The sequence below is a fragment of the Canis lupus genome, chromosome 2 (genome assembly GCF_048164855.1).
Source record: "Canis lupus baileyi chromosome 2, mCanLup2.hap1, whole genome shotgun sequence".
NCBI classification, from domain to species: domain Eukaryota; kingdom Metazoa; phylum Chordata; class Mammalia; order Carnivora; family Canidae; genus Canis; species Canis lupus.
This window is the reverse complement of record NC_132839.1, coordinates 36284123-36308982: the sequence shown is the minus strand read 5'-3', so window position 1 is coordinate 36308982 and position 24860 is coordinate 36284123. Positions and strand designations below refer to the sequence as shown.

The 24860-nt window shown below is 44.5% G+C and overlaps 1 protein-coding gene across 4 annotated transcripts in view; it reads right to left on the bottom strand.

Annotated features, from left to right (window-relative positions):
* Window positions 1–24071, bottom strand: part of ATP10A (ATPase phospholipid transporting 10A (putative)) — a 190583-nt gene extending 166512 nt beyond the window's left edge. For 2 of the 4 annotated variants that reach the window (XM_072795450.1, XM_072795451.1), the window contains exons 1-2: window positions 23922–24071; window positions 21127–21705 (exon numbers count right to left, since the gene is read on the bottom strand). In XM_072795450.1, the coding sequence (XP_072651551.1) occupies window positions 21127–21599 (473 nt within the window). In that variant the 5' untranslated portion in view covers window positions 21600–21705; window positions 23922–24071. The remainder of the gene's footprint in view (window positions 1–21126; window positions 21706–23921) is intronic. The other 2 variants (XM_072795448.1, XM_072795449.1) reach the window with 1 other exon arrangement.
* Window positions 24072–24860: the final 789 nt, after the last annotated feature.

Here is a 24860-nt window from a genome sequence, read left to right as displayed (position 1 = left end):
AAAGGAATCTCAAACTCAAAGATAAATAGTGGGGTAATAGCTAAGCAAGAGAGCATAGAGGAGCACATGACACTGTCTCTGTTGATAGCAACTCCTCCAAGCTGAGTGTGTGCCCTGGTCCATAGGAGAAGGGGTACCAGGGAGGGGTGGAGACAAGTGTGGTAAGTAAACATGTGGCTGGAAATCCTGGATGCCTGTCCATTGGCAGTGTCATCTCCAGTTAAAGGGCTAGAGCAACCTTCTTTAGAGTTCATGAGACCAACACAAAAACTAACAGTAGGAAAATGACCCCATACACAATTCATGGTGCCCTAATAACCATCCCTCACTGTACCATCCTGGATACAGACCTTGAAAAGGATATCCAAATTAAATTCATGCAAAAAGTTACCATAAACATAAATCACAAGATACTCAAGCATTTATTTGCACAGAGCCATGTTCACAGCAGTATTATTCACAACAGCCAAAAGATGAAAGCAACCCAAGTGTCCATTGCCATAAGGATGAGTAAATAAAATGGGGTATGTACACATCCCCAAATATTTTTCAGCCTCAAAAAGGAAGGGAATACTGACCCATGCTACAACATGAATGAAACTTGAGGACATTATGCGAAGCTTGTAAGCCAGTCACAAAAGGACAAATACTACATGAATAACTTCACTCATATGAGGTATCTAGAGGTACATCAAAATCATGGAGACAGAAAGTATAATAGTGGTTGTCAAGGGTTGGGGAAGGGAATTAGGACTTAGTGTTCAATGGGTTCAGAGTTTCACTTTGAGAATATGAAAAAGTTTTAGAGACAGGTGGTGGTGATGGCTGCAAGCAATGTGAATATAATTAATGCCACAGAGTTGTAAGCTTAAAGGCAGTTCTGATGGCAAATGTCACATATACTTGACCATAGTAAAAAAAAATCCAAAATTTTAAGGCATATGAGAAAGGCACACTCAAAGGCAGGAGGCTGGTGTGCCTGTGCAGCCCAGCTCAGGCTGCCCAGTGTGAAGTTACAAGCCCATGCTGGCTTACCACCTGTACCAGCAGTCACCCACAAAGGTCCAGAAAGTGAACCTAGTCAGATACCCAGCACCTCACAGTTCTTGACCACCAGAACCAACCCCACTGCACAAAAGTAAGGACTGTCCCTTTGTGTACATGGTGGTGCCTATAGTTTTTCAAAATTTCATAAGTAATCTCACATAAAAGGGAAATCAAGAGAATGAATTGGGCTGACATACAACTGAAACTATACAATGTTCTTTCAGTGGTCTGAGATGATTTTACAACATAAAGCTACTTGAAGATGTTCCAGGGCAACGGTCCCTGAAGAAGTGGACACACACAAAAAAATACACGATCACTGGGTTGCAAAAACATCACAACTTTGATTTATAATTGATATTCCTCTCTAATTGATTTATTAACTAATAAATATTTACTAGTGTATTTATTTACTCATTCAATCATGTACTGAATGCCTATGACATACATAAATAAACACACATTAAGTGCACATGCAGTAAAAAGTACATTTTACTGACAGGGGTCTGAGATCAAAAAAGATTGAAGATCACCACTAACACCAAGGAAATACAAACGATTTTAAAAACATATTATGAGCAGCTATATGCCAATAAATTAGGCAATCTAGAAGAAATAGACGCATTTCTGGAAAACAACAAACTACCAAAACTGGAACAGGAAGAAATAGAAAACCTGAACAGGCCAATAACCAGCAAGGAAATTGAAGCAGTCATCAAAAACCTCCCAAGACACAAAAGTCCAGGGCCAGATGGCTTCCCAGGGGAATTCTATCAAACGTTTAAAGAAGAAACCATAACTATTCTACTAAAGCTGTTCAGCAAAATAGAAAGAGATGGAGTACTTCCAAACGCGTTCAATGAGGCCAGCATCACCTTAATTCCAAAACCAGACAAAGACCCCACCAAAAAGGAGAATTATAGACCAATATACCTGATGAACATGGATGCAAACATTCTGAACAAGATACTAGCCAATAGGATCCAACAGTGCATTAAGAAGATTATTCAAAGTGACCAAATGGGATTTACCCCGGGATGCAAGGCTGGTTCAACACTCGTAAAGCAATCAATGTGATTGACCATATCAGCAAGAGAAAACACAAGAACCATATGATCCTCTCAATAGATGCAGAGAAAGCATTTGACAAATACAGCATCCATTCCTGATCAAAACTCTTCAAAGTGTAGGGATAGACGGAACATTCCTAAGCATCTTAAATTGATCTTTGAAAAGCCCACAGCAAATATCAATCTCAATGGAGAAACACTGGGAGCCTTTCCCCTAAGATCAGAAACAAGACAGGGATGTCCACTCTCACCACTGCTATTCAACATAGTACTAGAAGCCGTAGCCTCAGCAATTAGGCAACAAAAAGAAACAAAAGGCATTCAAATTGGCAAAGAAGAAGTCAAACTCTCCCTCTTTGCCGATGACATGCTACCGTACATAGAAAACCCAAAAGACTCCACCCCAAGATTGCTAGAACTCATACAGCAATTTAGCAGTGTGGCAGAATACAAAATCAATGCCCAGAAGTCAGTGGCATTTCTATACACTAACAATGAGACTAAAGAAAGAGAAATTAAGGAGTCAATCCCATTTACAATTGCACCCAAAAGCATGATACCTAGGAATAAACCTCACCAAAGAGGTAAAGGATCTAGATCCTAAAAACTATAGAACACTTCTGAAAGAAATTGAGGAAGACACAAAGAGATGGAAAAATATTTCATGCTCATGGATTGAAAGAATTAATATTGTGAAAATGTCAATGTTACCCAGGGCAACTGACACATTTAATGCAATCCCTATCAAAATACCATGGACTTTCTTCAGAGAGTTGGAACAAATTATCTTAAGATTTGTGTGGAATCAGAAAAGACACCGAATAGCCAGGGGAATATTAATAAAAAAGAAAACCATAGCTGGGAGCATCACAATGCCAGATTTCAGGTTGTACTACAAAGCTGTGGTCATCAAGACACTGTGGTACTGGCACAAAAACAGACACACAGATCAATGGAACAGAATAGAGAACCCAGAAGTGGACCCTCAACTTTATGGTCAACTAATATTCGACAAAGGAGGAAAGACTATCCACTGGAAGAAAGTCAGTCTCTTCAATAAGTGGTGCTGGGAAAATTGGACATCCACATGCAGAAGAATGAAACTAGACCACTCTCTTGCACCATACACAAAGATAAACTCAAAATGGATGAAAGATCTAAATGTGAGACAAGATTCCATCAAAATCCTAGAGGAGAACACAGGCAACACCCTTTTTGAACTTGGCCACAGCAACTTCTTGCAAGATACATCCATGAAGGCAAGAGAAACAAAAGCAAAAATGAACTATTGGGACTTCATCGAGATAAGGAGCTTTTGCACAGCAAAAGAAACAACCTACAGAATGGGAGAAGATATTTGCAAATGACATATCAGATAAAGGGCTAGTATCCAAGATCTATAAAGAACTTATTAAACTCAACAGCAAAGAAACAAACAATCCAATCATGAAATGGGCAAAAGACATGAACAGAAATCTCACAGAGGAAGACATAGACATGGCCAACATGCACATGAGAAAATGCTCCGCGTCACTGGCCATCAGGGAAATACAAATCAAAACCACAATGAGATACCGCCTCACACCAGTGAGAATGGGGAAAATTAACAAGGCAGGAAACCACAAATGTTGCAGAGGATGCGGAGAAAGAGGAACCCTCTTGCACTGTTGGTGGGAATGTGAACTGGTGCAGCCACTCTGGAAAACTGTGTGGAGGTTCCTCAAAGAGTGAAAAATAGACCTGCCCTACTACCCAGCAATTGCACTGCTGGGCATTTACCCCAAAGATATAGATGCAAGGAAACGCCGGGACACCTGCACCCCGATGTTTATAGCAGCAATGTCCACAGTAGCCAAACTGTGGAAGGAGCCTTGGTGTCCATCAAAAGATGAATGTATAAAGAAGATGTGGTCTATGTATACAATGGAATATTACTCAGCCATTAGAAATGACAAATACCCACCATTTGCTTCGACGTGGATGGAACTGGAGGGTATTATGCTGAGTGAAATAAGTCAATCAGAGAAGGACAAACATTATATGGTCTCATTCATTTGGGGAATATAAAAAATAGTGAAAGGAAATAAAGGGGAAAGGAGAAAAAAAGAGTGGGAAATATCAGAAAGGGAGACAGAACATGAGAAACTGCTACTCTGGGAAACAAACAGGGGTGGTGGAAAGGGAGGTGGGCAGGGGGTGGGGGTGACTGGGTGATGGGCACTGAGGGGGGCACTTGATGGGATGAGTACTTGATGTTATGGTATATGTTGGCAAATTGAACTCCAATTAAAAAAAAGGATTGAAGATGACTCATGATCCAGTTACACTAAAAAGACTGTCTATAACATTTAATTTTTTCTAAAAAGGATATATGCAGCCTCTTTGTCATTTACCCTTGGTAAATTCTGGTTTCGTCATGTTATCAGGATAATTATCTGGTTTGAGACACTTTCTCAAGAGCCTGAAATATTTAAACAACTGGATCCCATCTACACAGAAATCCAAGTTGAAGATGGCCCTGGATGCTCATGCAGGGTAGTGCATGACAAGAAGGTGGTCAGCGGCCCTGGGTAACATCACCTGGGATCCCAGAGCCCATGGGCCACCTCTCCACTCTCCAGTTTTGGACCTTCTGAGCTGAGGCCTCTCTTCAGCCACCATTTCCAGAGAGGGTCAATGAAGAATTTACAAGGCTAGCCAGGAACTTCACCGTACAAGTTCTTTAAAATTCTGAAAGCGGGATCCCTGGGTGGCGCAGCGGTTTAGCGCCTGCCTTTGGCCCAGGGCGCGATCCTGAAGACCTGGGATCGAATCCCACGTCAGGCTCCCGGAGGCGTCAGCCTCCTTCTCCCTCTGCCTACGTCTCTGCCTCTCTCTCTCTCTCTGTGTGACTATCATAAAAAAAAAAAAAAAAAAAAAAAAACTGTAAAATTCTGAAAGCATACTTCTGAAAGCATACCATACTAGAGAAATGCATAATGTTTAATTATTAAATATTTCAACTGAAAAATAATAAACACCTCTTTTCCAACATATCCAACATATCATGTCTTTGTGATCCCACTAAGCAAAGTGAGATCCTCATGTATTCTCAGCTAATTCAAATAGTTACAGATGTTTTTAACTGATACTATATAACTCAATAGTAACACACCAAAAACTGTAGTTAAAGCACTTGGTATTTGTTATATCCTCCCAGGAACACTAATGTATTCAATTCCTAAAGCTGATGTTAAAAATTACAACTCAGTGGCTTAAACCAACATAAATGTGTTATTGTTTAGTTCTGGAAATCAGGAGTCAGACATGAGTCTCACGGGAATAAAACCAAGGTTTCTGCTGGACAGTGCTCCTCCTGGAGGATGCAAGAGAAAGTCTGTTGCTCTGACTTTTCAGCTTCTCTAGGCCATTTACATTCCTCAAGTTGTGGCTCTTCTATCTTTGAAGCCAGCGAGAATTCCTGAGCCCTTCTCACACTGCATCTTTTTCTGCCTTCTTTTCTTCTACATTAAGGACTTGTGATTCGACTAAGAACTAAGATAATGTCCCCATCTCAGGGTCAGTTCATTAGCAACCGCCCTCACATCACACCAACCTTAATACCTCTGTACCATATAACTTAATAGTCTCTGGTTCTGGGGACCAGGATCTCTAGGGGGCCATTATTCTAACACAAGCATTCATCGTGCCATGACCCATATATCATGATTAGTTCACTCACTCATCTATATATTCAAAGATGCTGAGGCCCTGCTCTGGAACAATAACCACAGGGACAGTGAAAACTGGCTGGTCCCAGAGTGGACCAGAGAGCAGGACAGAGCAGTATGTCCGTAGAAACAGCTAGAACAGAAGAAGAGCAGTAATACCCAGGGTACAGAGGGGGGACTTCTGCTCCCAGCATAGATGGCAGCAGGAGAGAGCAGTCATCAGGAGTCATAGAAAAAAGGCCTAGAGATGGGGTGAGGGTGGCAGAGTGCAGAGGGGCTGGGCTACAGGTGTCCCAGGATCCCATGCACAGAGGTCCAGGGCTGCACCCCACCATGTAGTGGGATGACCTCCAGGCTTACTGGTAGGTTCCAACATTCAAAGAAAAAGACATGACATATTTATAATCCAAAAAATACAGCTCTAGTGACAATGAGGAAGGAGAACCAGAAGTGAGGCACTGACAAAGGCAGCAGTAGATAGGACAAGTCAAGTCAAGCACACAAGGAGGGTGAAGAAGGCCTGAGGGAAGCAGCTTCTTGGGATGTCTTAAAATGAAGGGTTTATTATTATTCAGGTGTGGTGAGGCCAACAGATCAGGAGATGACTGCCATTAAAAATACAGTTATTCACAGTTCCAAGAGGAAGAGGCATGCAACACCACAGGCAGTCACTCAGGGAAGCACTTGGGCCCATCAGGACAAGGGGACAATGTGAGCAACTCTTTACTGTGGTTTCCATTGGAAGGAAAGGTAGGGTAAGCAGGCTTAGCAACAACTTCAGTGAGCTCTGGTACACAGGGGTGCCTAGCTGTCTGGCACCTGCACCCTGGCCCCACCCCCACCCCCCCACCCCCGCCCATTGGGGGCAGGGAGATGGTGGTCCTGAGGATAACAGCCTAATAAAGAAGTATTTGGAGTGTGGGCTCTGGATTGGTTGGTTTGCATATGAAAGGTGCACTCACAGACAAGTCCTTGGCCTTCACTAGGAACTGGCTGGTCCTGGGAGGGGTTGTAAACCACCAGGATCCATAGGGCCCCAGATGTCAAAGCCTCAAATACAGACAATGAAAAGACAAAGTTAACACAGGATTGAAAAAGCAGGGACTGATTTAAGACGTTACTGTACACACTTGTTGGAACAGAGCCAGGAATCACAGACACTATGCTCCCTCCACCCAGCCCCACAGGCTTACTATGAGGGAATCCCCATTATATCCCCCACACACTTCACAGAGCTGTTAAGAGGATGTGAAACCAAAAGGAAAAAAGAAACTAAGACCATAAGCAGGGGGGTTCACAGTGATCAACAGTGAGTCTAAACAGAACCCATGAAGAAGTTCCTATCCATGGGGCTGCTGCCACAGTACTGGGACCCAATTCGGGTCCCCATCTCTGTATGAAAGAGCACCAGGGGCCTCTGCAAGCTTGGCATCCAAGCCACAACATGGTGTAACACTCACCGTGCTGTTACAGAAGGCAACGCAGCAACCAGATTTCAGTGTAATGAATCAAACTTTCCATCCCACTTAAAGGCAACGATTTTCTTTCCAAAAAAAGAAAAATTGTAAATGGAAAATGTTACAATGCAAGTCACAATGCCAGTTAAGTGCCAGGAAAAGTCGCACACATCTGATTTGACTAAAGTCTGTCCTGGCAAAATGAACAAAGAAAAGAATGAGGGTGATAACAATTACAATATGGAAAGGTACCACCTAGGCTTCTATCAACTAGCCGTGAGTAACAAGACAAAACTAATATTAGGCAATTTAATAAAAGTGCTCTTTTTTAGAAAATAAATAAATGCCATGTGTATCTTGAGACGGCAGAACATCTGTGGGGAACATTTCTGGCCCTTATTTGTCATTTATAGAAGACATTCTGAAATATATCATTTGGATTTATGTTTTAAAATGGTTTGCTTGTTCTGAGAGAGACAAAAGCTGAAAGCATCCCAAGAGGAACCACTGTCTCCCTCCTGATAACACTCAACTTCCTGCGTTGCCTTTTTGTCTCAGATTGTCCTGAGTTTTTGGAGTCAATACATTTCCTGAGCCACTGTGCAATGAAGAGAGAGAGAGAGAGAGAGAGAGAGAGAGAGGACAGATTTTGTAACTGAAATGAGAATGATGTCCAACATGGCAGAGGGCTGGGGGAGAGGCCCCATCTGCATCTCTGCCCAAGCACAGAAAAAGGTTATGCTAACATCCTCAGAATAAGGTCCCAGGGCCCCCTCTTCTACCCACTCACCTCTTGAGAGAACTGGAACGTCTAGATGAAACCCAGATTCTGGGTGCCACCCAAATGAGATGAGGCTGCTGGAACAAGAAGTCTGGGTGGCACAGATGGGGTGCCACTGAGCATCCACCACATGCACCTCCCTATCCACAGCTGACATACTATACATACCACCAAGAGTCCCAAGGTCACATTTTGACGAAGTATGCAAACAGGAACCAAAAACAGACCCTCCTGAACTTGATTTTTAAAAAACTGCTATTAGAAATACACAAAAACAAAGGGTGGGATAGAAGAGTAGTAAGAAGTGAGAACAAAGAGCTCAGCTCAACTGTCTGGTGACAGCTGCATTTCCTTCCATTTCATTAACCCCTCTGTTACTGGATTCCTTTGGGGGCAGCAGGTTCCATTCATAAAAGCACTGATGGGGAGAGAAGAACAACAGGAAAAGAAGTGGGAGAAATGGGATTCTCAGGGGGGCTCCAGAGCTTTGGGATGGACAGCTTTATAAGACCCAGACTACCCCCTCGTCTCACAGCCTGGGGCCTTCCTAGAAAAGTCCTACAGTTCCTGAAAGAGGCAAACCTGATGGGCAAGAAAAACTAAAGCAGATTCCCACACTGATCTTATGTCTTGACTGTTCTGAGATCACAGATCATGGATTAGGATGCCTGGGAAGCACTTGTCCGAAGAGTCCTGTAGAATATATCTCTGGAGGAAGCAAGTCCTGGCAGCTCTAGGTTTGTTTTCCTTTTGAAAACCAAAGACTTACTTTAGGATTTTTTTTTTTTAATTTTTACAACAGTTGATTAAACAAAAATGAGAATTTCAAAGACACCGTTAAATGAATCAATGAATTTAACTTATTTGATACATTTATAAAAGGGTTATTGCCAAATAATGAACTACATCACACTGCTTTCTAAGAAACAAAAATGCCTTAATTTTGCTATTTCCCTGTAGTGCTTTTCCAGTGAAGTGCATTTCTAAGAAGATACTTGAGCCAACCAAGGGTACCCCTGGATTATCAAGGGTTCATGAAGGTAGCAACGGGAGTCCACTGCTCCCATTATTTCAGTATTTCAAAATGCTTTTCCAAAACTGTCCACTTACCTATGGTGAAACCACACAGACTGAATGACACTTAAAGTTCGTTGTTTGGGCTGGCAATACATCTACTTCAGTGTAATTAACAATGTTAAGAAAGATTTTGACCAAAAGCTCTGAACAATAATAGAAATAATAGTAGTAGTAATAATCATAATAATGAGCTATAGATAACTTCTTCAAACACCTGCCTGCCTGGCATTGCTTCAGCCTTTTTGTGCATCATGTCACTTAGTCCTCCCTTCTATTTAAATGAGGGCACTGCGCTGAAGAGAGATGCAGCCTGCTCAGCATCTAACTGTTGGCAAGGGTTCAACCTCATTGAAGGGGTTTTAATTGTCCCTGATTGGCTTAAAATGGGCAAAAGAATGTGTTATTACCTAATGAAAATAGTTTTGTAGGCAAAATATTTCAAACTACAGTATACTCAGGGGAAAAATAACCACAGAGTGTATATCCAGGGCAATGCATACAAACTGTACTCTGGGAAAATGCAAAACAAGCAAACATGGAAAACCAAGCTAAGAGTATTCTAAAAAAAAAAATCAAAATCAAAATAGCCTTTCCATTTTTAACTGCCAGTTCCTTCGATGTACTATATATAGCAAGGTTAAGACTTGTACAAATAAGTACATTGGGCTCCCCTGCTTCAGGAATTCAGCAGATAGGGACCACCCCACTGTGACGGGCAGGACCCCAATGTCACACAGACCTTTCTGAATCTTCTCAAGTCAAGTAATCCAGAAACATGGATAAGTGCTTTCTTTCAAAGTCTTCCCAAAATCCTTTTTTTTTTTAAGGTTTTATTTGAGAGAAAGAGAAAGAGAGAGAGGGTATGAGCACAGGCAGATAGAGTGGCAAGCAAAGGGGAGAGGAGAAGCAGACTCCCCACTGAGCAGAGACCCTGATGTGGGGCTAAATACCAGGACCCCAGGATAATGACCTGAGCCAAAGGCAGATGCTTAACCAACTAAGTCACCCAGGTGCCCCCAAAATGCTTTTCAATGAGGGCCTAAATGGCCTTGGTGGCAGGGCAGTTTTTTATGGGGTGGGACTGTCCAGAGCAAAGCAAGTAGATCAGATACCATGCAGCAGCCTGGCCGTGAATACCAAGCACAAGCACGAGGAAGACCAGCAGTCATTGTGATAACTAAGTATTTGCAAGCACACCTGGAGGCAGTCCTGCTTCCAGACAGGAGGAGATATCTGACCCCTTCCAGAAAAGGCAGGCTGAGTTCGGAGTAACTCACAAAGTCCCAGCCTCAGAACAATGTTGTAATGGGAGCTGAGCTGGACCTTCTCTGTGGGTAAAGCCCAATACCCAGAGCATTCACTGACTCTCTCAGTTACCGTCCAGCTCTATGTTTTGGCTCACGTCACGTCTGCAGCCAGGAGATCCAGCCCTGCCTCAAGCTCTGCTCTGGCGGCAGCATCAGTTGGAATCTCTCTCTGCCCCTCCCCAACTCATGTGGGACTGCCTGTGCTCTAAAGTAAATAAATCTTAAAGGGATCCCTGGGTGGCGCAGCGGTTTGGCGCCTGCCTTTGGCCCAGGGCGCGATCCTGGAGACCCAGGATCGAATCCCACATCGGGCTCCCGGTGCATGGAGCCTGCTTCTCCCTCTGCCTATGTCTCTGCCTCTCTCTCTCTCTCTCTCTCTCTGTGACTATCATAAATAAAAAAAAAAAAAAAGAATCATCAGCAATAGTTCCACATCACATGGCTGCCTGAAGGTGATATACCAGTTAATGCAAAAAAGATAAGTATATTTTTTCATAACTGTTTCTTTTCCTATGTGGACTTAAAAGATAATTACTTATTGAACACTACATCAGATATGAATTATGTCCTATGTGTTGGCTAATTGCATTTAAATTTTTTTAAATTTTTTAAGGTATTTATTTATTTATTTTATGATAGTCACAGAGAGAGAGAGAGGCAGAGACACAGGCAGAGGGAGAAGCAGGCTCCATGCACCGGGAGCCCGACGTGGGATTCGATCCCGGGTCTCCAGGATCACGCCCTGGGCCAAAGGCAGGCGCCAAACCGCTGCGCCATCCAGGGATCCCGGCTAATTGCATTTAAATAAAGTTTCTAAAAAAGACAATTCCATACAGCAGTAATTATAAATCTGTGTTGATAGACTTACGACGTGTAAAGGTACAAATTTATAGGATAGTAATAGCACAAAGGAGAAAGAAAAAATAGAATTATACTGAATGAATTTTCTTTTTTTTTCTTTTTTTTAATAAATTTATTTTTTATTGGTGTTCAATCTGCCAACATATAGAATAACACCCTGGGTGACGGGCACTGAGGGGGGCACTGAATGAATTTTCTGTTGGGCTGGCGAGACTGGGGACCTCAAAACGGCCAACCCCAGGCCAGCACCCTCCCAATAACGCGGCCTTGCCGCCCTACCCTAATTTAGCTTACAAGACCTGTAACCCTTGCCCTAATCGGAATGCCACCCTGCCCCCATCTTCCTGCCCAAAACCCTTTATAGACCCCCCAGAGGTGTGCCTGGGTGCGACTTCCCTGCCCGGGACTTCCCTGCTCTCTCCCTCCCCCGCCGGCCACGGAACTTCATAGGCTGAGATCGTGTCCCATTAAAAGCTTGTTTGACCAACTTTTGCCTGGCTTCTCTATTCCATTTCACTACCAATTGGATTAAACCTGACATTTTCTAAACACAATGGAAATTGTTAGTATTAATGTGAACTACATTATTTTAAATTAAGATACTATCTGCAATCTCTATAGCACCATTACAAAAATAACTAAGAACATCAATTAGTAAAAGAAACAACAAGGAATTAAAATGGTACACTAGAAAATATTGAAAGGCGGCAATAATGGCAGTCTATGGAACAGAAACATGCAAGACATATAGAAAACACACAGCAAATTGGAAGACATAAATCCTACCTTATCAGTAATTACATTAAATGTTAATAAAATACTATGACAAAAGGCAAAAATTGGCAGAATAAATTTTTCAAAATTCAAAATTCAACCATATGGCATCTACAAGACAAACATTTTAGATTCAAAGACAAAAATATGTTGAAAGTTAAAGGATGAGAAAAGATAGACCATGGAAACTGTAACCAAGAGAGCTTAAATAACTATATTAATTTTAGACAAAACAGATTTTTAAAATAAGAATTGGTAGAGACAAAAATGCATTTTATATTAATAAAAAGGTTAATTCATCAGTGAGACATAAACATTTTAAACAGCTATGCAGGAGATCCCTGGGTGGCGCAGGGGTTTAGCGCCTGCCTTTGGCCCAGGGTGCAATCCTGGGGACCCAGGATCGAATCCCACGTCGGGCTCCTGGTGCATGGAGCCTGCTTCTTCCTCTCTCTCTATGTGTGACTTTCATAAATAAATAAATAAATAAATAAATAAATAAATAAAATTAAAAAAAATTTAAAAATAAAATAAAATAAAATAAAATAAAATAAAATAAAATAAAATAAAATAAAATAAAATAAAATAAAATAAAATAAAATAAAAAGCTATGCAGGGGCGCCTGGGTGTCTCAGTGGTTGAGCGTCTGCCTTCAGCTTAGGGCATGATCATGGAGTCCTGAGTTTGAGTCCCGCATCGGGCTCCCTGCATAAAGCCTGCTTCTCCCTCTGCCTGTGTCTCTGCCTCTCTCTCCATGTTTCTCGCGAATAAATAAATCAATCTTAAAAAAAAATGATATGTATCTAACAGAGCCCCAAAATGCATGAAGCAAAAGCTAACAGAAATAAAAGATTTGGTAAGACTTGGGAAACTTCCAACACTCCACTTTCAATAATGACTAAAACATCAGTCAGAAGATCAACAAGGAAATAGAAAATGTAAACATTTTAAATCAACTAGACCTAACAAATATCTCTAGAACACTTTATACAACAGAATACACATTTTTCTCAAGCACACATGGAACATTTTCCAGGATAGATCATGAAACAAGCCTCAACAAATTTAAAGGATTGACATCACACAGAGTACTTCAATCAGATGAAATTAGAAATCACTAACAGAAGGAAATTTGAAAAATTCACAAACATGTAAAAATTTATAAGACATTACTACATTACTAAATAACCAGGAATTCAAGGAAGAAGTCACCAGGGAAACTGGAAAATACTTTGAGACAAAAAAATATGAAAAAAGAATACAACCAATCTTATGAGATGCAACTAAAATAGTTTCTACAGGGAAATGTGTAGCTGTTAATACCTTTATTAACAAAGAAAAAGGGCAGCCTGGGTGGCTCAGCGGTTTAGTGCCGCCTTCAGCCCAGGGAGTGATCCTGGAGACCTGGGATCGAGTCCCACATCAGGCTCCCTGCATGGAGCCTGCTTTTCCCTCTGCCTGTGTCTCTGCCTCAGTCTCTCTCTCTCTCTGTCTCTCATTAATAAGTAAAATCTTTAAAAACAAAGAAAAAATTACTTAGAAAATAACCTAATCTTCTACCCTCAATAACTATAAAAGGGAGATCAAACTAAGCCTAAGGCACAGAAGGAAGGAAATAATAAAGATTAGAGCAGAAATAAATGAAATAGAGAATAGGAAAACAATAGAGAAAAATCAATACAAAGAAACTTGATTCTTTGACGAGATCAACAGAATTGGAAAATCATTAGCTAGAATGAGCAAGCAAATAAGAACATTCACATTGTTAAAATCAGTAATAGAAGATGATACATTATTACCAACCTTACAAATATAAAAAGAATTAGAAGATATTATTATGAACAAGTGTATGACAACAAATAAGATAATTTAGATGAAACAGACAAGTCCTAGGACAATAAGAAAATACCACGACTGACTCAAAAACAAATAGAACATCTGAATGGACCCACAAGTATTGAGATTGAACTAGTGATTTTAAAACTACACAAAGAAAAGCCTAGATTGAAGTTCTCCTCAGTGTTGAATTCTTCCAAACATTTAGTGAAGAACACCAACTTTTCACAAACTCTTCTAAAACTGAGAATAGTAGGAACACCCCCAAATCATTCTATGATGCCAGGATTGTGTTTTCTTTAGAGCAAAACCAAAGAGATATATATACACACACCCCAATATCCCATATAAATACAGATGCAAAAAGCTTCAGCAAATTCTACTAAACTGAATCCAGTAAACTATAAAGAAGATTATACACCATGACTACACAGGATTGACCATGACTACATAGGATGGATCCCAGGAAGGAAAAATTTAGTTTCACATCCGAAAATCAATGTAATAATTATATCAATTTAATGAAGGACAAAAGCCAGATGATCATGTCAGATAAGAAAAAGCATTTAACAAGATCTAACACTCTTTCTTGATTTAAAAAAAAAAAAAAAAAGTTCAGCAAAGTATGAAGAGAACTTCCTCAACCTGATAAAGGCATTTATACAAAAGCCGAACGTAGCATCATATTTCATGGTGAAAGACTAAATGTTTCCCTCTCAGATCAGGAACAAGACATGACAGTGCAAAATAACTGACCTACAATAATGCATTAAAGGAAAAACTGTTTAGATCTGAATAAAGAATAAAATCAATAGTTTTGTGGTAATGTTAACTTCTTAGTTTTGATCACTGTAATACAGTCAAGTAAAATGTTAAAATTAGAAGAGGATAGGTGAGGGATATACAAAAATTCTACACTATTTTTGCAACTTTTCTGCAAATTATTTCAAAATAAAAAGGTTAAAAATTTTAGAAAGCCAACTGGTTCCCACCAGAAGATGCTAGAGATGCAAATCAAACATTTCTCTCTTTTTCTTGATTTGTACCACTGGGAACTTAGGTAGTAGATGAGGGGAAGGGTCTTTTTATAAAAGTATTACCAATAGTAAACTAGACCATCAACATTTGGCATCCACCAACAAATTAATAGATGGAGGCCATGATCATCAAATGGCTGCTAATATCCATTCAGAAAAACAGGGGCAAAGAAACATTATGTTCCTCTTGATGGAAGTACACAACATCTATGAATATGGTTTTGACCAAAAAAAAAAAAAAATGAAAAGAAAGTCAAATCTGTACCTGAGGGAGTTCTGATAAAGCATCCAGACCAATCTACCACTAAACAGAATTACCGCAGAACCGAACATGTAACATGATGCCACAGAAAAGTAATTGGCAATATTCAGGCCATGGGAAACTCTACAGTATAAATAACTTAGTTTCTTCAAAATAATTGCAAGAAGAAAATGAGCAAGAGAAATGGAGTTTGAGAGGAGGACATCTACAGATTAAAGGAGACCTACCAGCCAATCACAGTAAGACTTTATTTGGATCTGATTGAAACATACAGATCAACAGAAATATGTATGGTATTTATGAAACAAATGAAAATCTGAACACAGATTAGGTACTTAATAAGGACTTAGTATCAATTTAGGTATAGTAATGACACTGCAGTTTAGTTTTGAAGAGTCATTGCTTTTCTAAAGATAAATAGTGAAACATTTACAGAAGAAATATCTGGGATGTACTTCAAAATAAAAGAGAGAGGCAGTAGGTAGGATAAAACACTGATGAAACATGAGCTGCTAACTGTTGAAACCTCATGAGGGTACATTATATGTGTACTTCTCCATATGTGTGAATAGAATGAAATTAGAATCTGTAACAGAAAGAAATTTGGAAAATGCACAAATATGTGGAAATTAAGTAAGACATTCCTAAATATCTAATGGGTCATAGAAAAAAACTCATAGAGGAAGTTAGGAAGTACTTTGAGATGAATAAAATTTTCAACAGTTTTTTAAAAAAAGAAGCCTACTTCTCCTGGGGGTAGAGGTTTCAAACACAAAAATAACTGCAAAAGTGAAGTCAGAGCAGGAGGACTACGGTTTCAAACCATGGTACTGCTGCCTCCTAAAGGAGACCTTAGGCATACGAAGTCTCAGTTTCCCCCATCTGAGAAATGGGGATATAAAAAGTAATGGTACTGTTGGGAGGATAAGATGGAATTATGGCCTCAGTTTCCCCATCTGTGAAAAAAATGGAAATGTGAAAATATGACTGGTGTTAGGTTAAGACAGAATTATACTGGGGCACCTGGGTGGCTCAGTGGTTGAGCATCTGTCTTTGGCTCAGGTGGAGATCCCAGAGTCCTGGGATTGAATCCCGCATCAGGCTCCCCGCCACTTGCCTCCTATCAACAAGTAAAGAACTGCCCCATGCCTACCTTCTGAGGGCAACCAAATTTCTAGGAAAAGAAAGGTTCTTTTTCTACAATTTGACAACCATGAGCCCAGTCACATGTGAAACATGACAGGTATCAAAAGAAAAATAACTTCTAAAAGCCATATGAATGTCAATGTCCAAATATAATTCCTCAAGTGTTGTCCTGCCTAGCATACCTGAGAGACAGCCCTGCTTAAAGAAGTCATGCATTACTCGGGCATATTCCTGTCTCCTGGATCTGGTCTTGGTATCTCTGCTTTTGCAAATCTTTGACTCCAACTAAGACAAAGTCGCTATGTTTCTGCTGCTGACAAGGAAGAGATGCAACTCCCCAGGAAAGGGAAGGATGGAGAGGGGAGGGGAGGGGAGGGGAGGGGAGAGGGGAGAAGAGGGGAGGGGAGGGGAGGGGAGGCCAGATAAATGAACAGAAAACAAAAGGAGAACTTTGCTGGGTGTCATTTCAGGCTCTTCTGAAAAAACAAATCATGAAGTCCAGGGTAAGCCAGTTGGACAGATAACCCCAGTGAGCTGGGGAAATGAAGTGAGAATCAAAGGAAAGGGAACAAAGTTTGAGCAATTCCAAGATAAGCAAGCGTTAGAGCACCTCCTGACTACCTGTTTTCCCAAAGGAGGATGGAAAGACACCAACCCACCACACTCAAATCCATGTACAAAGCCCAAATGATTCTGGGAAAAGTCATCTCAGATTATTTCCTGCAGAAATACTGTTTCCACCATCTAGGAGACAGATATTGGAAGGTGTCCATAAGAGTCTATTTGAATTATTACAAAGAGAATGGAGACAAAAGGAAAACAAAATGACACCCTGACCCAGGCAAGGCATGGGGCAGAGGGAGGGAGGGCCAGAGGACAAGAGCACCAGGAGGGGTACCTGGCCTGGGGCCAGCACCTCACTTGACAAGTTAGGAAACACTGTGCAAGTAAGGCAGGGGCCTTGGGTAGCACCCTTACCTCAAGCTGCACCCTTATTAGGCAGGGGGTGAGGTTTGTTTGTTTTAACAGTGTTATCCACTTGCCCCTATGGTTGAAGAGGAGGATGAGGATTTCTTCTATGCATGGTCTCTGCTTCCTCCCTTTGCCTCTTCTGGGCAACATTCCTTTCTAGGAGTCTTCAACTTTTTCATCAATGTCCTTCTCTGATAACTATTCTCTGCTTTTCTGCCACCAGAATCAGCACTCTGCAGGCGGACTCTGTGCTCCCATCCCCTCACCTCTTCCAGCCCCATCAGCCTTCACCCTGCAACCACCTACCCCCCTCTTAGCCCAAGCCCCTGATGACACCAACCTTGTCCCAGCTGGCTGCTCAATAAGCCCCCTTTCTTTTCACCTGGTGCCCCAAGGGAGATGACTTCTCTAGCCAGCCTCTGCTAGCACCAAGGAGTCTGCATGACTATGAAGGACTTCCCACACCCACTCCAACCCACCAGACCATGACTAAGTGATACTCAAACTGACCAATCCCACCAGCTCGGAGGCCACTGACAGGACCTGACCCCCCAGGATCACCCACCTCTCTCTCATCCCACTGGGCATGGCTCAGGAGGATCTTCCTAAATACCAACAATCTGAAATCCATAAGAGGATGCAATCGGCTCAGGACATGGAAGCAGAGGACTGCTTCACAAACTTCATGTGTAAACAAAGCCATGCTGTAGATGCCAGCTCTCCCACCTGCACAGGCTCAAGAGTTCAGGGGTGAGAAGGGAGAGCCTGGGAAACTGCATTTCTAACAAGTCTGATGGAGATTCTCATAAAGAAGGGACCCAAAGACTATGTTACTGAGGGAAACATAAATAATGGTGTAAATAACTGACGCACTTTCAGTTGTAGTCACAACACAAAGAGATGTCCAAGGAATGCCAGAAACAGTGTCAGTAGGTAACGCTTCCCCAACTAAAGTTTGCTCATACTCTGATTTACATATGCTTTGACTACATTTACATCCCTCTGCACATCAACCAGAGCAATGGCACAGCCCAAAACAGAACTTGACCTCCCACTGTCTCTGCACTGAACAAATTTTGGTTTGACATAAAATAAGTCATCTCCTGGACTTCTCTGGCCCAATGCCAGCCCCCTGAGGTCCTGGGCTACAAGCACACACCTTGCCCCCACAAACAGGTTATGCCCTGGTTGTAGTCTCAGGCTGCCCTGACCCTATCCCATGCCCTACCACCACCACCATGTTCCCTCCACTGCAGCATCTTCCCTTCACACCCACATCCTTCCTAATCCTCACTCATGCCCTCCTCTGGAAAGCCTCTCCTGAACTGCATCCTGCATCCCTAGGCTAGGTCTAGGGTCTCCCATGCATGGATACATCCTGAAGTGTAATCACTCCCTGCAGTAAGTTCTAGGTGAGACCCAGCCTCCTCCTTTTCTATCCCAGGGTCTAGCTAGGGCCTGGCAGAGTGAGGAGCAAATCAGGGCACTGGTTTGAGTTGATGGACAGGAGTTTCAAGGCAGCTACACACAGCCTGGAATGCAATGGGAACACAAGTCTCTCACCATTTTCAGAGGACGGGGGAGGGCTGAGAAATGCATACCACTCACAGCTCAATCCTGAAAACATCAATCTCAGACCCCCTGGGCTTGGAGGAGTTTGACATGGCTTCTGAACACCCCTGTCATACCTACGCATAAGCACCTGGGACCTTCCTAAAGAAAGGACCCCTTCTCTCCCACAGAAATGCATTCAACTTGGGAGCTGGGAGATATTTAGGAACTCCTGAAAGCATCATTATCCCTGAGGACCTGCCCCTAGGGCTGTACCGATTATTTAAGAATCTCAGTCTGGTCAGGATGGAAGGTGAGAACACAGATAGGTATGGTCCAAGGGGAAGATGAATGCTTCAAAATCCCATGAAACCTTCCAAGGTCAAGTAAAGAGAACCGCTTTTGGGTCCCACTCTATTTTCTCATCTGCATGTTGGGGGTGATAATTGTTTTAAGGGTCAATTGACTTAATGGGTTAAAAACACTCTGTCAATTAAAAATTATACTATACTTCCTGAGGCCCAAGTATTTCTGAAAAGGAGGCCACAGGAGCTACTGACTGGCTCAGTGATAACAGGAAGGGGTATGAGTGTAAAGACTTAAACCTGCTGGAGTCCCACCAATTATGTCATACAGAAGGCAGATATACAGCTTTCCAAAGTCCTCACACTAGGGACAGAGGACGTTTGTGAAATAGGTGCCTCCTCCATTCTTGGCCTCAGGCTTCTTGTGAACAGGAGCCAGGAAATTCCACGGCCCTGTCCACTGACATCATGCTTGCTGACTGTGGACAGTGGGCACCCCTTGAGAGCAAGAGGGCAGCATTACTCAAAGTATGAGCCATTATATAAGCATCACCTCCGTGCTAATTAAATACTCAGATTCCTGGGTCCAGTCCCAGAAGAGCTTGGTCAGAAACACTGGCCATGGAGCCTGAGAGTTATTTTTAACAAGCTCCTCAAGTGAGTTTTATATAAATTTAAGAACCTCAAGCACCAGTAATGTTGGAAAAGCTGTAGAACTGAAAAAGAAAAAAAAAAAAAAAAACTGGATTGAATTTGAATACCACTACACAGCAGCTGTGTGGCCATGGGCAAGTTACTTAACCTTTGTGAACCTCAGTTTACTCATTTGTAAAATAAGTATGAAGCACAACCAGTGTTGCTGGAAGAGTGAGAAATAATACTCTGCATCTACGTTATCCTAAGAGGTAGGAATAACCATGACCCTCATCTTTTAAGGGAACAATCTGCCACTGTGAACATAAGGGGTTTCCTGGAAGCCTCTCACATGCAATGGAAGCTGGACAAGATCATGTCTTTAACACAGAGGCCCACATCAGCCCCCTACAGCAGGAGTCAAGCAAGGTGAACAGGAAGGAAAGCTGGGCTGAGCTCTGGAGAGAAGCCAAGCCCATCTGTCCTCCTGAGAGGTTCCACCTGAAGGGCTCAGGTACTAGACGCTGTTCCAAGACTGCTCTGCAGCCAAATGGCTTTTTTGGGGGTGAGGAGTCTAAACGGAAAAGAGCATTCCCCCACGCGGAGAGTCCAAAACTCTGGGGAGGTGCCGGGAGAGAGGAAGTGCCCAATGTGATGACATTCCCTTGTACCAAGCATGGGCAGGGCTCGAAAACCCCTGAAAGCCTCCGTTTTCCATTTGGAAATTGGGGTTGATTTTTAGAAAATTAACATTAAACAGTCAACTATGGGATGGCACCCAGCTGGGTGGCCTGTTCCAAACTCACATCAGTGGATGGACATTGCTACTATCACCCCTGCTTTTCTATATGTCTGTGCTGGTCACACCAAACCTTGGTGACAATTTCACTGTTGTCCCAAAACAAGAAAGGGGTTATCTAAGCTTGAGCTTTATATACCTGTGCTTGGTAGTTAAACTTGTTAAACAACCTGTCCCAGAAAGCCTGGCCAAAAACTGAAGTTGGGACTTCAAACCAGAGATCAGGGCATGGATGTCCCTCCTTTTTCTCAAAAGGCGGGGGCGCCGGGGATGAGGCTGCTGGAGTCCAGCCCTGGACCGTGCCGGTGTGGATGCGGCATCTGGACGGCGGGCAGGGGCAGGGCACCCCCCGCGGGCCCAGCCCGAGGTGTCCGGCTTCCTGCGCCCCGGGCGCGCAGGCCAGGGCCTCCACCCCCAGGGCCGCCGCCTGGGCCGCCCCGCCCGGTGCCACCGCTCACCGCGCCCAGCGCCGGGCTCCCGGGGCGCCGCGGCCCCGCTCACCTGCTGAAGACAAGGCAGCCCAGGTGGTTGATTTCGTGGTCTGAGCGGTGGCGGCTGTAGTCCTCCCACAGGTCCTTGAAGGCCGTGACCGCCAGAATGAAGAGCACGGGCGCCAGCGCCAGGCCGGGCTGGAAGGCGTTCACCGCCGGCACGAAGTTGAGCAGCGCGATGAAGACAAAGTACACGTTGGCCAGGCGGTGGAACTGCTCGAACAGGTTCTTGGGCAGAAAGGACAGAAGAGTGTACTTGGTGGTCTTGAGCCGGTTGTCGGCCAGGCGCTGGGCGCCCCCGCGCCGCCGCCGCCGCGCACCCTTGGCCGCGCCCGCCGCGGGGTCCTCGACGCCCGGGGGCGGCAGCAGGTTGGAGCGCACCACGCGCGTCCTGCCGTCCCCGGGCCGCCGCCGCCGCCGCCGCCGCCGCCGCCGCCCGCCGGGGCACCCGGGCTCCTCGGCCGCCGCTGGCTCCCGCTGCATGGCCGCGTGTCGCCGTGCCCGGCTCCTCCGCCGCTCTCGCCCGCCCGCGCCAGCCTCCTAGGTGATCATCGCCGGCCGCTCGCGCGCGGGGGCGCGGGCTCCCCGCCTAAGGGACGCAAGGAGCCGCGGTCAGCGCGCGCCCCGCCCCGCCCCGCTCCGCTCGGCCCCGCTCGGCCCCGCCCCGCCCCGCCCCGCCCCGCCCCGCCAGCCCGCGGTTCCGCGGTCCGGGGCCGGCGGGGCGGGGCGCACAGCACCCCTAGTCCTCCCGCGCGCCGGGCCGTGGCCGTCGCCGTCGCTCCCGGCCCCGCCCCGCCCCGCGCCGCGCCGCGCCGCGCCCCGGCTGGGGTTCCGCGGACTGCGGGGAACGTCAAAAGCCGGAGATGCAAACTTTAAAGCAGTTTCGTTTCGTTTCGTTTCGTTTCGTTTCTAGAAGCACCAGTTGGTTCCAGAACGAGGCCGACGCGCCCTGGCACCGTGGGGGGGAGGGGGGGCGTGGGGAGAACCTGCAGAGTTTGAGAGAACAGGCTCCGCAGCCGGCAGCCGGCAGGCTCCCTGGCTCGCTCTGCCTCAGGCCCGGACGGGGGACGCGGGCCAGGAAACCGGCAGGGAGCCCTCTCCTGCGACCGGCTGGCCTCAAAATCCACATGAGTCACACCAGTGCTATGACTTTTGTGCCTCACTTGCCAAGGGTATCTGCTTTTAGAGAGAGCCCAAGAGGTCGGGACTCTGGGCCGCCTGGGTGGCTCGGCGGTGGAGCATCTGTTTTTGGCTCAGGGCGTGACCCCGCGGTTCCAGGACCCGGCTCCCCGCGAGGAGCCTGCTTCTCCCTCTGCCTGCGTCTCTGCCCCTCTCTCTCTCTCTCTCTCTTTCTCTGTGTGTGTGTATTTCTCGTGAACAAATAAATAAAATCTAAAAAAAAAAAAAGTCGGGATTCTGTTGCCTTTAAACCCTTCCCTCCTGTCCCTGTCAACCTCCACCTACTTTCAGATTCACTTTTTGGGTAACTAGACTTTGTCCTTTCCCTAATTATCGCTGCCTTTCCTTACTTCCCTAAAAGGGCTTCTTTTTTTCTTTTCTTTTCTTTTCTATCTTTTAATTGAAAGGAGGAATATTTCGGGTGGCAAAGGCAGACTTTGGTTTGAGGTATTTTTCCTTTCCTCTCTGGTAAAACCTCAGAGACAAAATACCCCTGTGTGTTGCAGTTCTGAGGTGGCCTAGGAGAAGCTGTGACAGGAAATTGTAGGTGGTGACTGGAAGGGGAGGAGAGGACCAGAATTGCAGAAGTGTCTTTTGGGACAAAGGGCTCTCCTCAGTATTCATGGGGAGTCCGAGGAGAGAGTTGCATATGAATGGCGGGGGTGGGAGAATGCTGGGTATGGCAAAAGGTATTGAGGAGTTCCTGAGTTCCTACTTCTGCAAGTAACACTCTCCACCAGACATGCACAGAGGTAACACGGTGGCCTTCTCCTTTGGAAGCACAGAGAAAAGCAGCAGAGATTTCTTGCCAGGGAGACTCTGGCTGAGGATTTGGGCAAGAAGAGCCCTTATGAGGACTGTCTTGATTCTGGGAGTTACTGGCTTCCTGCAGGCCAGCGCCTCCTTTCTCTTCTTGCCCTGGGATACTCAGTCATTTCCCACCAGACCACCTCAGCCCTGGGTTGTCCCTTTTGTGCCTGCTACAGGTCACTTCCATAGCTTTGCTCAAACCACTTACGCCTTCCCCATGACACTCACTCACCTCCTGTACTCTGGGGCTCACAACCCATCCAGCCATGCCAGGGTCTCATGTCTCTACGGGGAGCCTTGCCACAGACCACAATATTTGTCAGAATCCAGTAAGAAGGGTAGAGTGACAGATACTAAGAAAATATCGTATGCCATATATCAAGCCTCTTCCCCACGCCATTCCTAGGGGTAGAATATTAATGTGTAGAGGCCTGAGTCAGAGAAAGATTTGGCTAAAGAACTTGCATTTTCAGGGAAAGAAGTTAGGTCTCACGATGAATCAGTGGCATCCCAAATTGGGTATTAATAGCAAGTGAAGGACCACAGCTTCCCTGGTTTCCAATGACTAAGACCCCATGGACCCTCCTTTCTTTTCCTCCATCATCTAACCTAAATGAGGCCCCAGAGCCTACTGGCTCCATGTCTATGGATGTCCATGTCTAGATGCTGCCATCCCTACAGGTATCCTCAGTGTGGCCCGAGTGTCTCTGGGTGGGTCTCCCTGACTCCCAGTCTCTTTGCTTCAACCAGTCCACATATTGCCTAAGTGGTTCCTTGACCTACTGGACCCCTTCATTTCTTTACCCTGGAGCTTACCGGAGTTCCCTGTTGCTTACAAGGTCAAATGCTGACTCCTCAGGCAGAGGTCCCTTGAGGCCCTCAGGGGAACTGGCACCAACTTACTGATTTAACTCCACCCTCCCTACTCCTGGCCCAGCCCCAGGACAAGAGGTCTCCTTACCCTTCTCAGAACAGACCTTGCTCATTCCCATCTACATTCCACTATAAGGTTCCAAGATTCCATGAGTCACACTGCTCCTGAAGCCTGGAATCTTCCCCCACCTGCTTTTCGCCAATCCAAATTCAATACTTCCAGTAAGATCTCATTCACCTGGCCTCCAAGGAGGTTTCCACACTGCATAATCCATTGAACCTCATGAAATTACTTCTGTTCTGATATATACGCAGTGATATATAAACCTCCCTGCGATTGTTCTGCTGGGATTTTGAGCTTGGATGTCTTCTGCCAGTTAAACTCGTAGACGCAACTGCCTGGGCCAGAGCCAAGCTTGGATGAACTCTGGGCTGGCAGTCTGAATCGCTGAGCTCTGACAAGGCTGTGCTGTTGGGCCTTGGGCAAGTCACTTTAATTGTCCTCCTTCAGTAAATACTTATTCTTCACCCACTATGTGCCCGGCACTATACTAGGCACTGAGAACTGACTTGAAAGTCAGATCTGTTGATGACAATAGATAATTCTCATGGATCTAACATTCTAGTAGGAAGAGACTGTGATATTGTGATTTATAACAATACATATATATTTGGTCTCTGTCCCTATTTCTGGCACAGAGCTCCTAAACCCTTAGAATTTCCTAAGCAATGAATGCTGAAGTTGTCTTGATATTGATAACAAACCCTTTTCAGCCACACCTGAGTTTATCTTAATAAAGTGACTTTTAGAAAACAGTTTAGATAGGTGCTGGTTGCCAGGGGATCCAACCATGTGATTAAAGAGAATTTTCAGCCCCACTC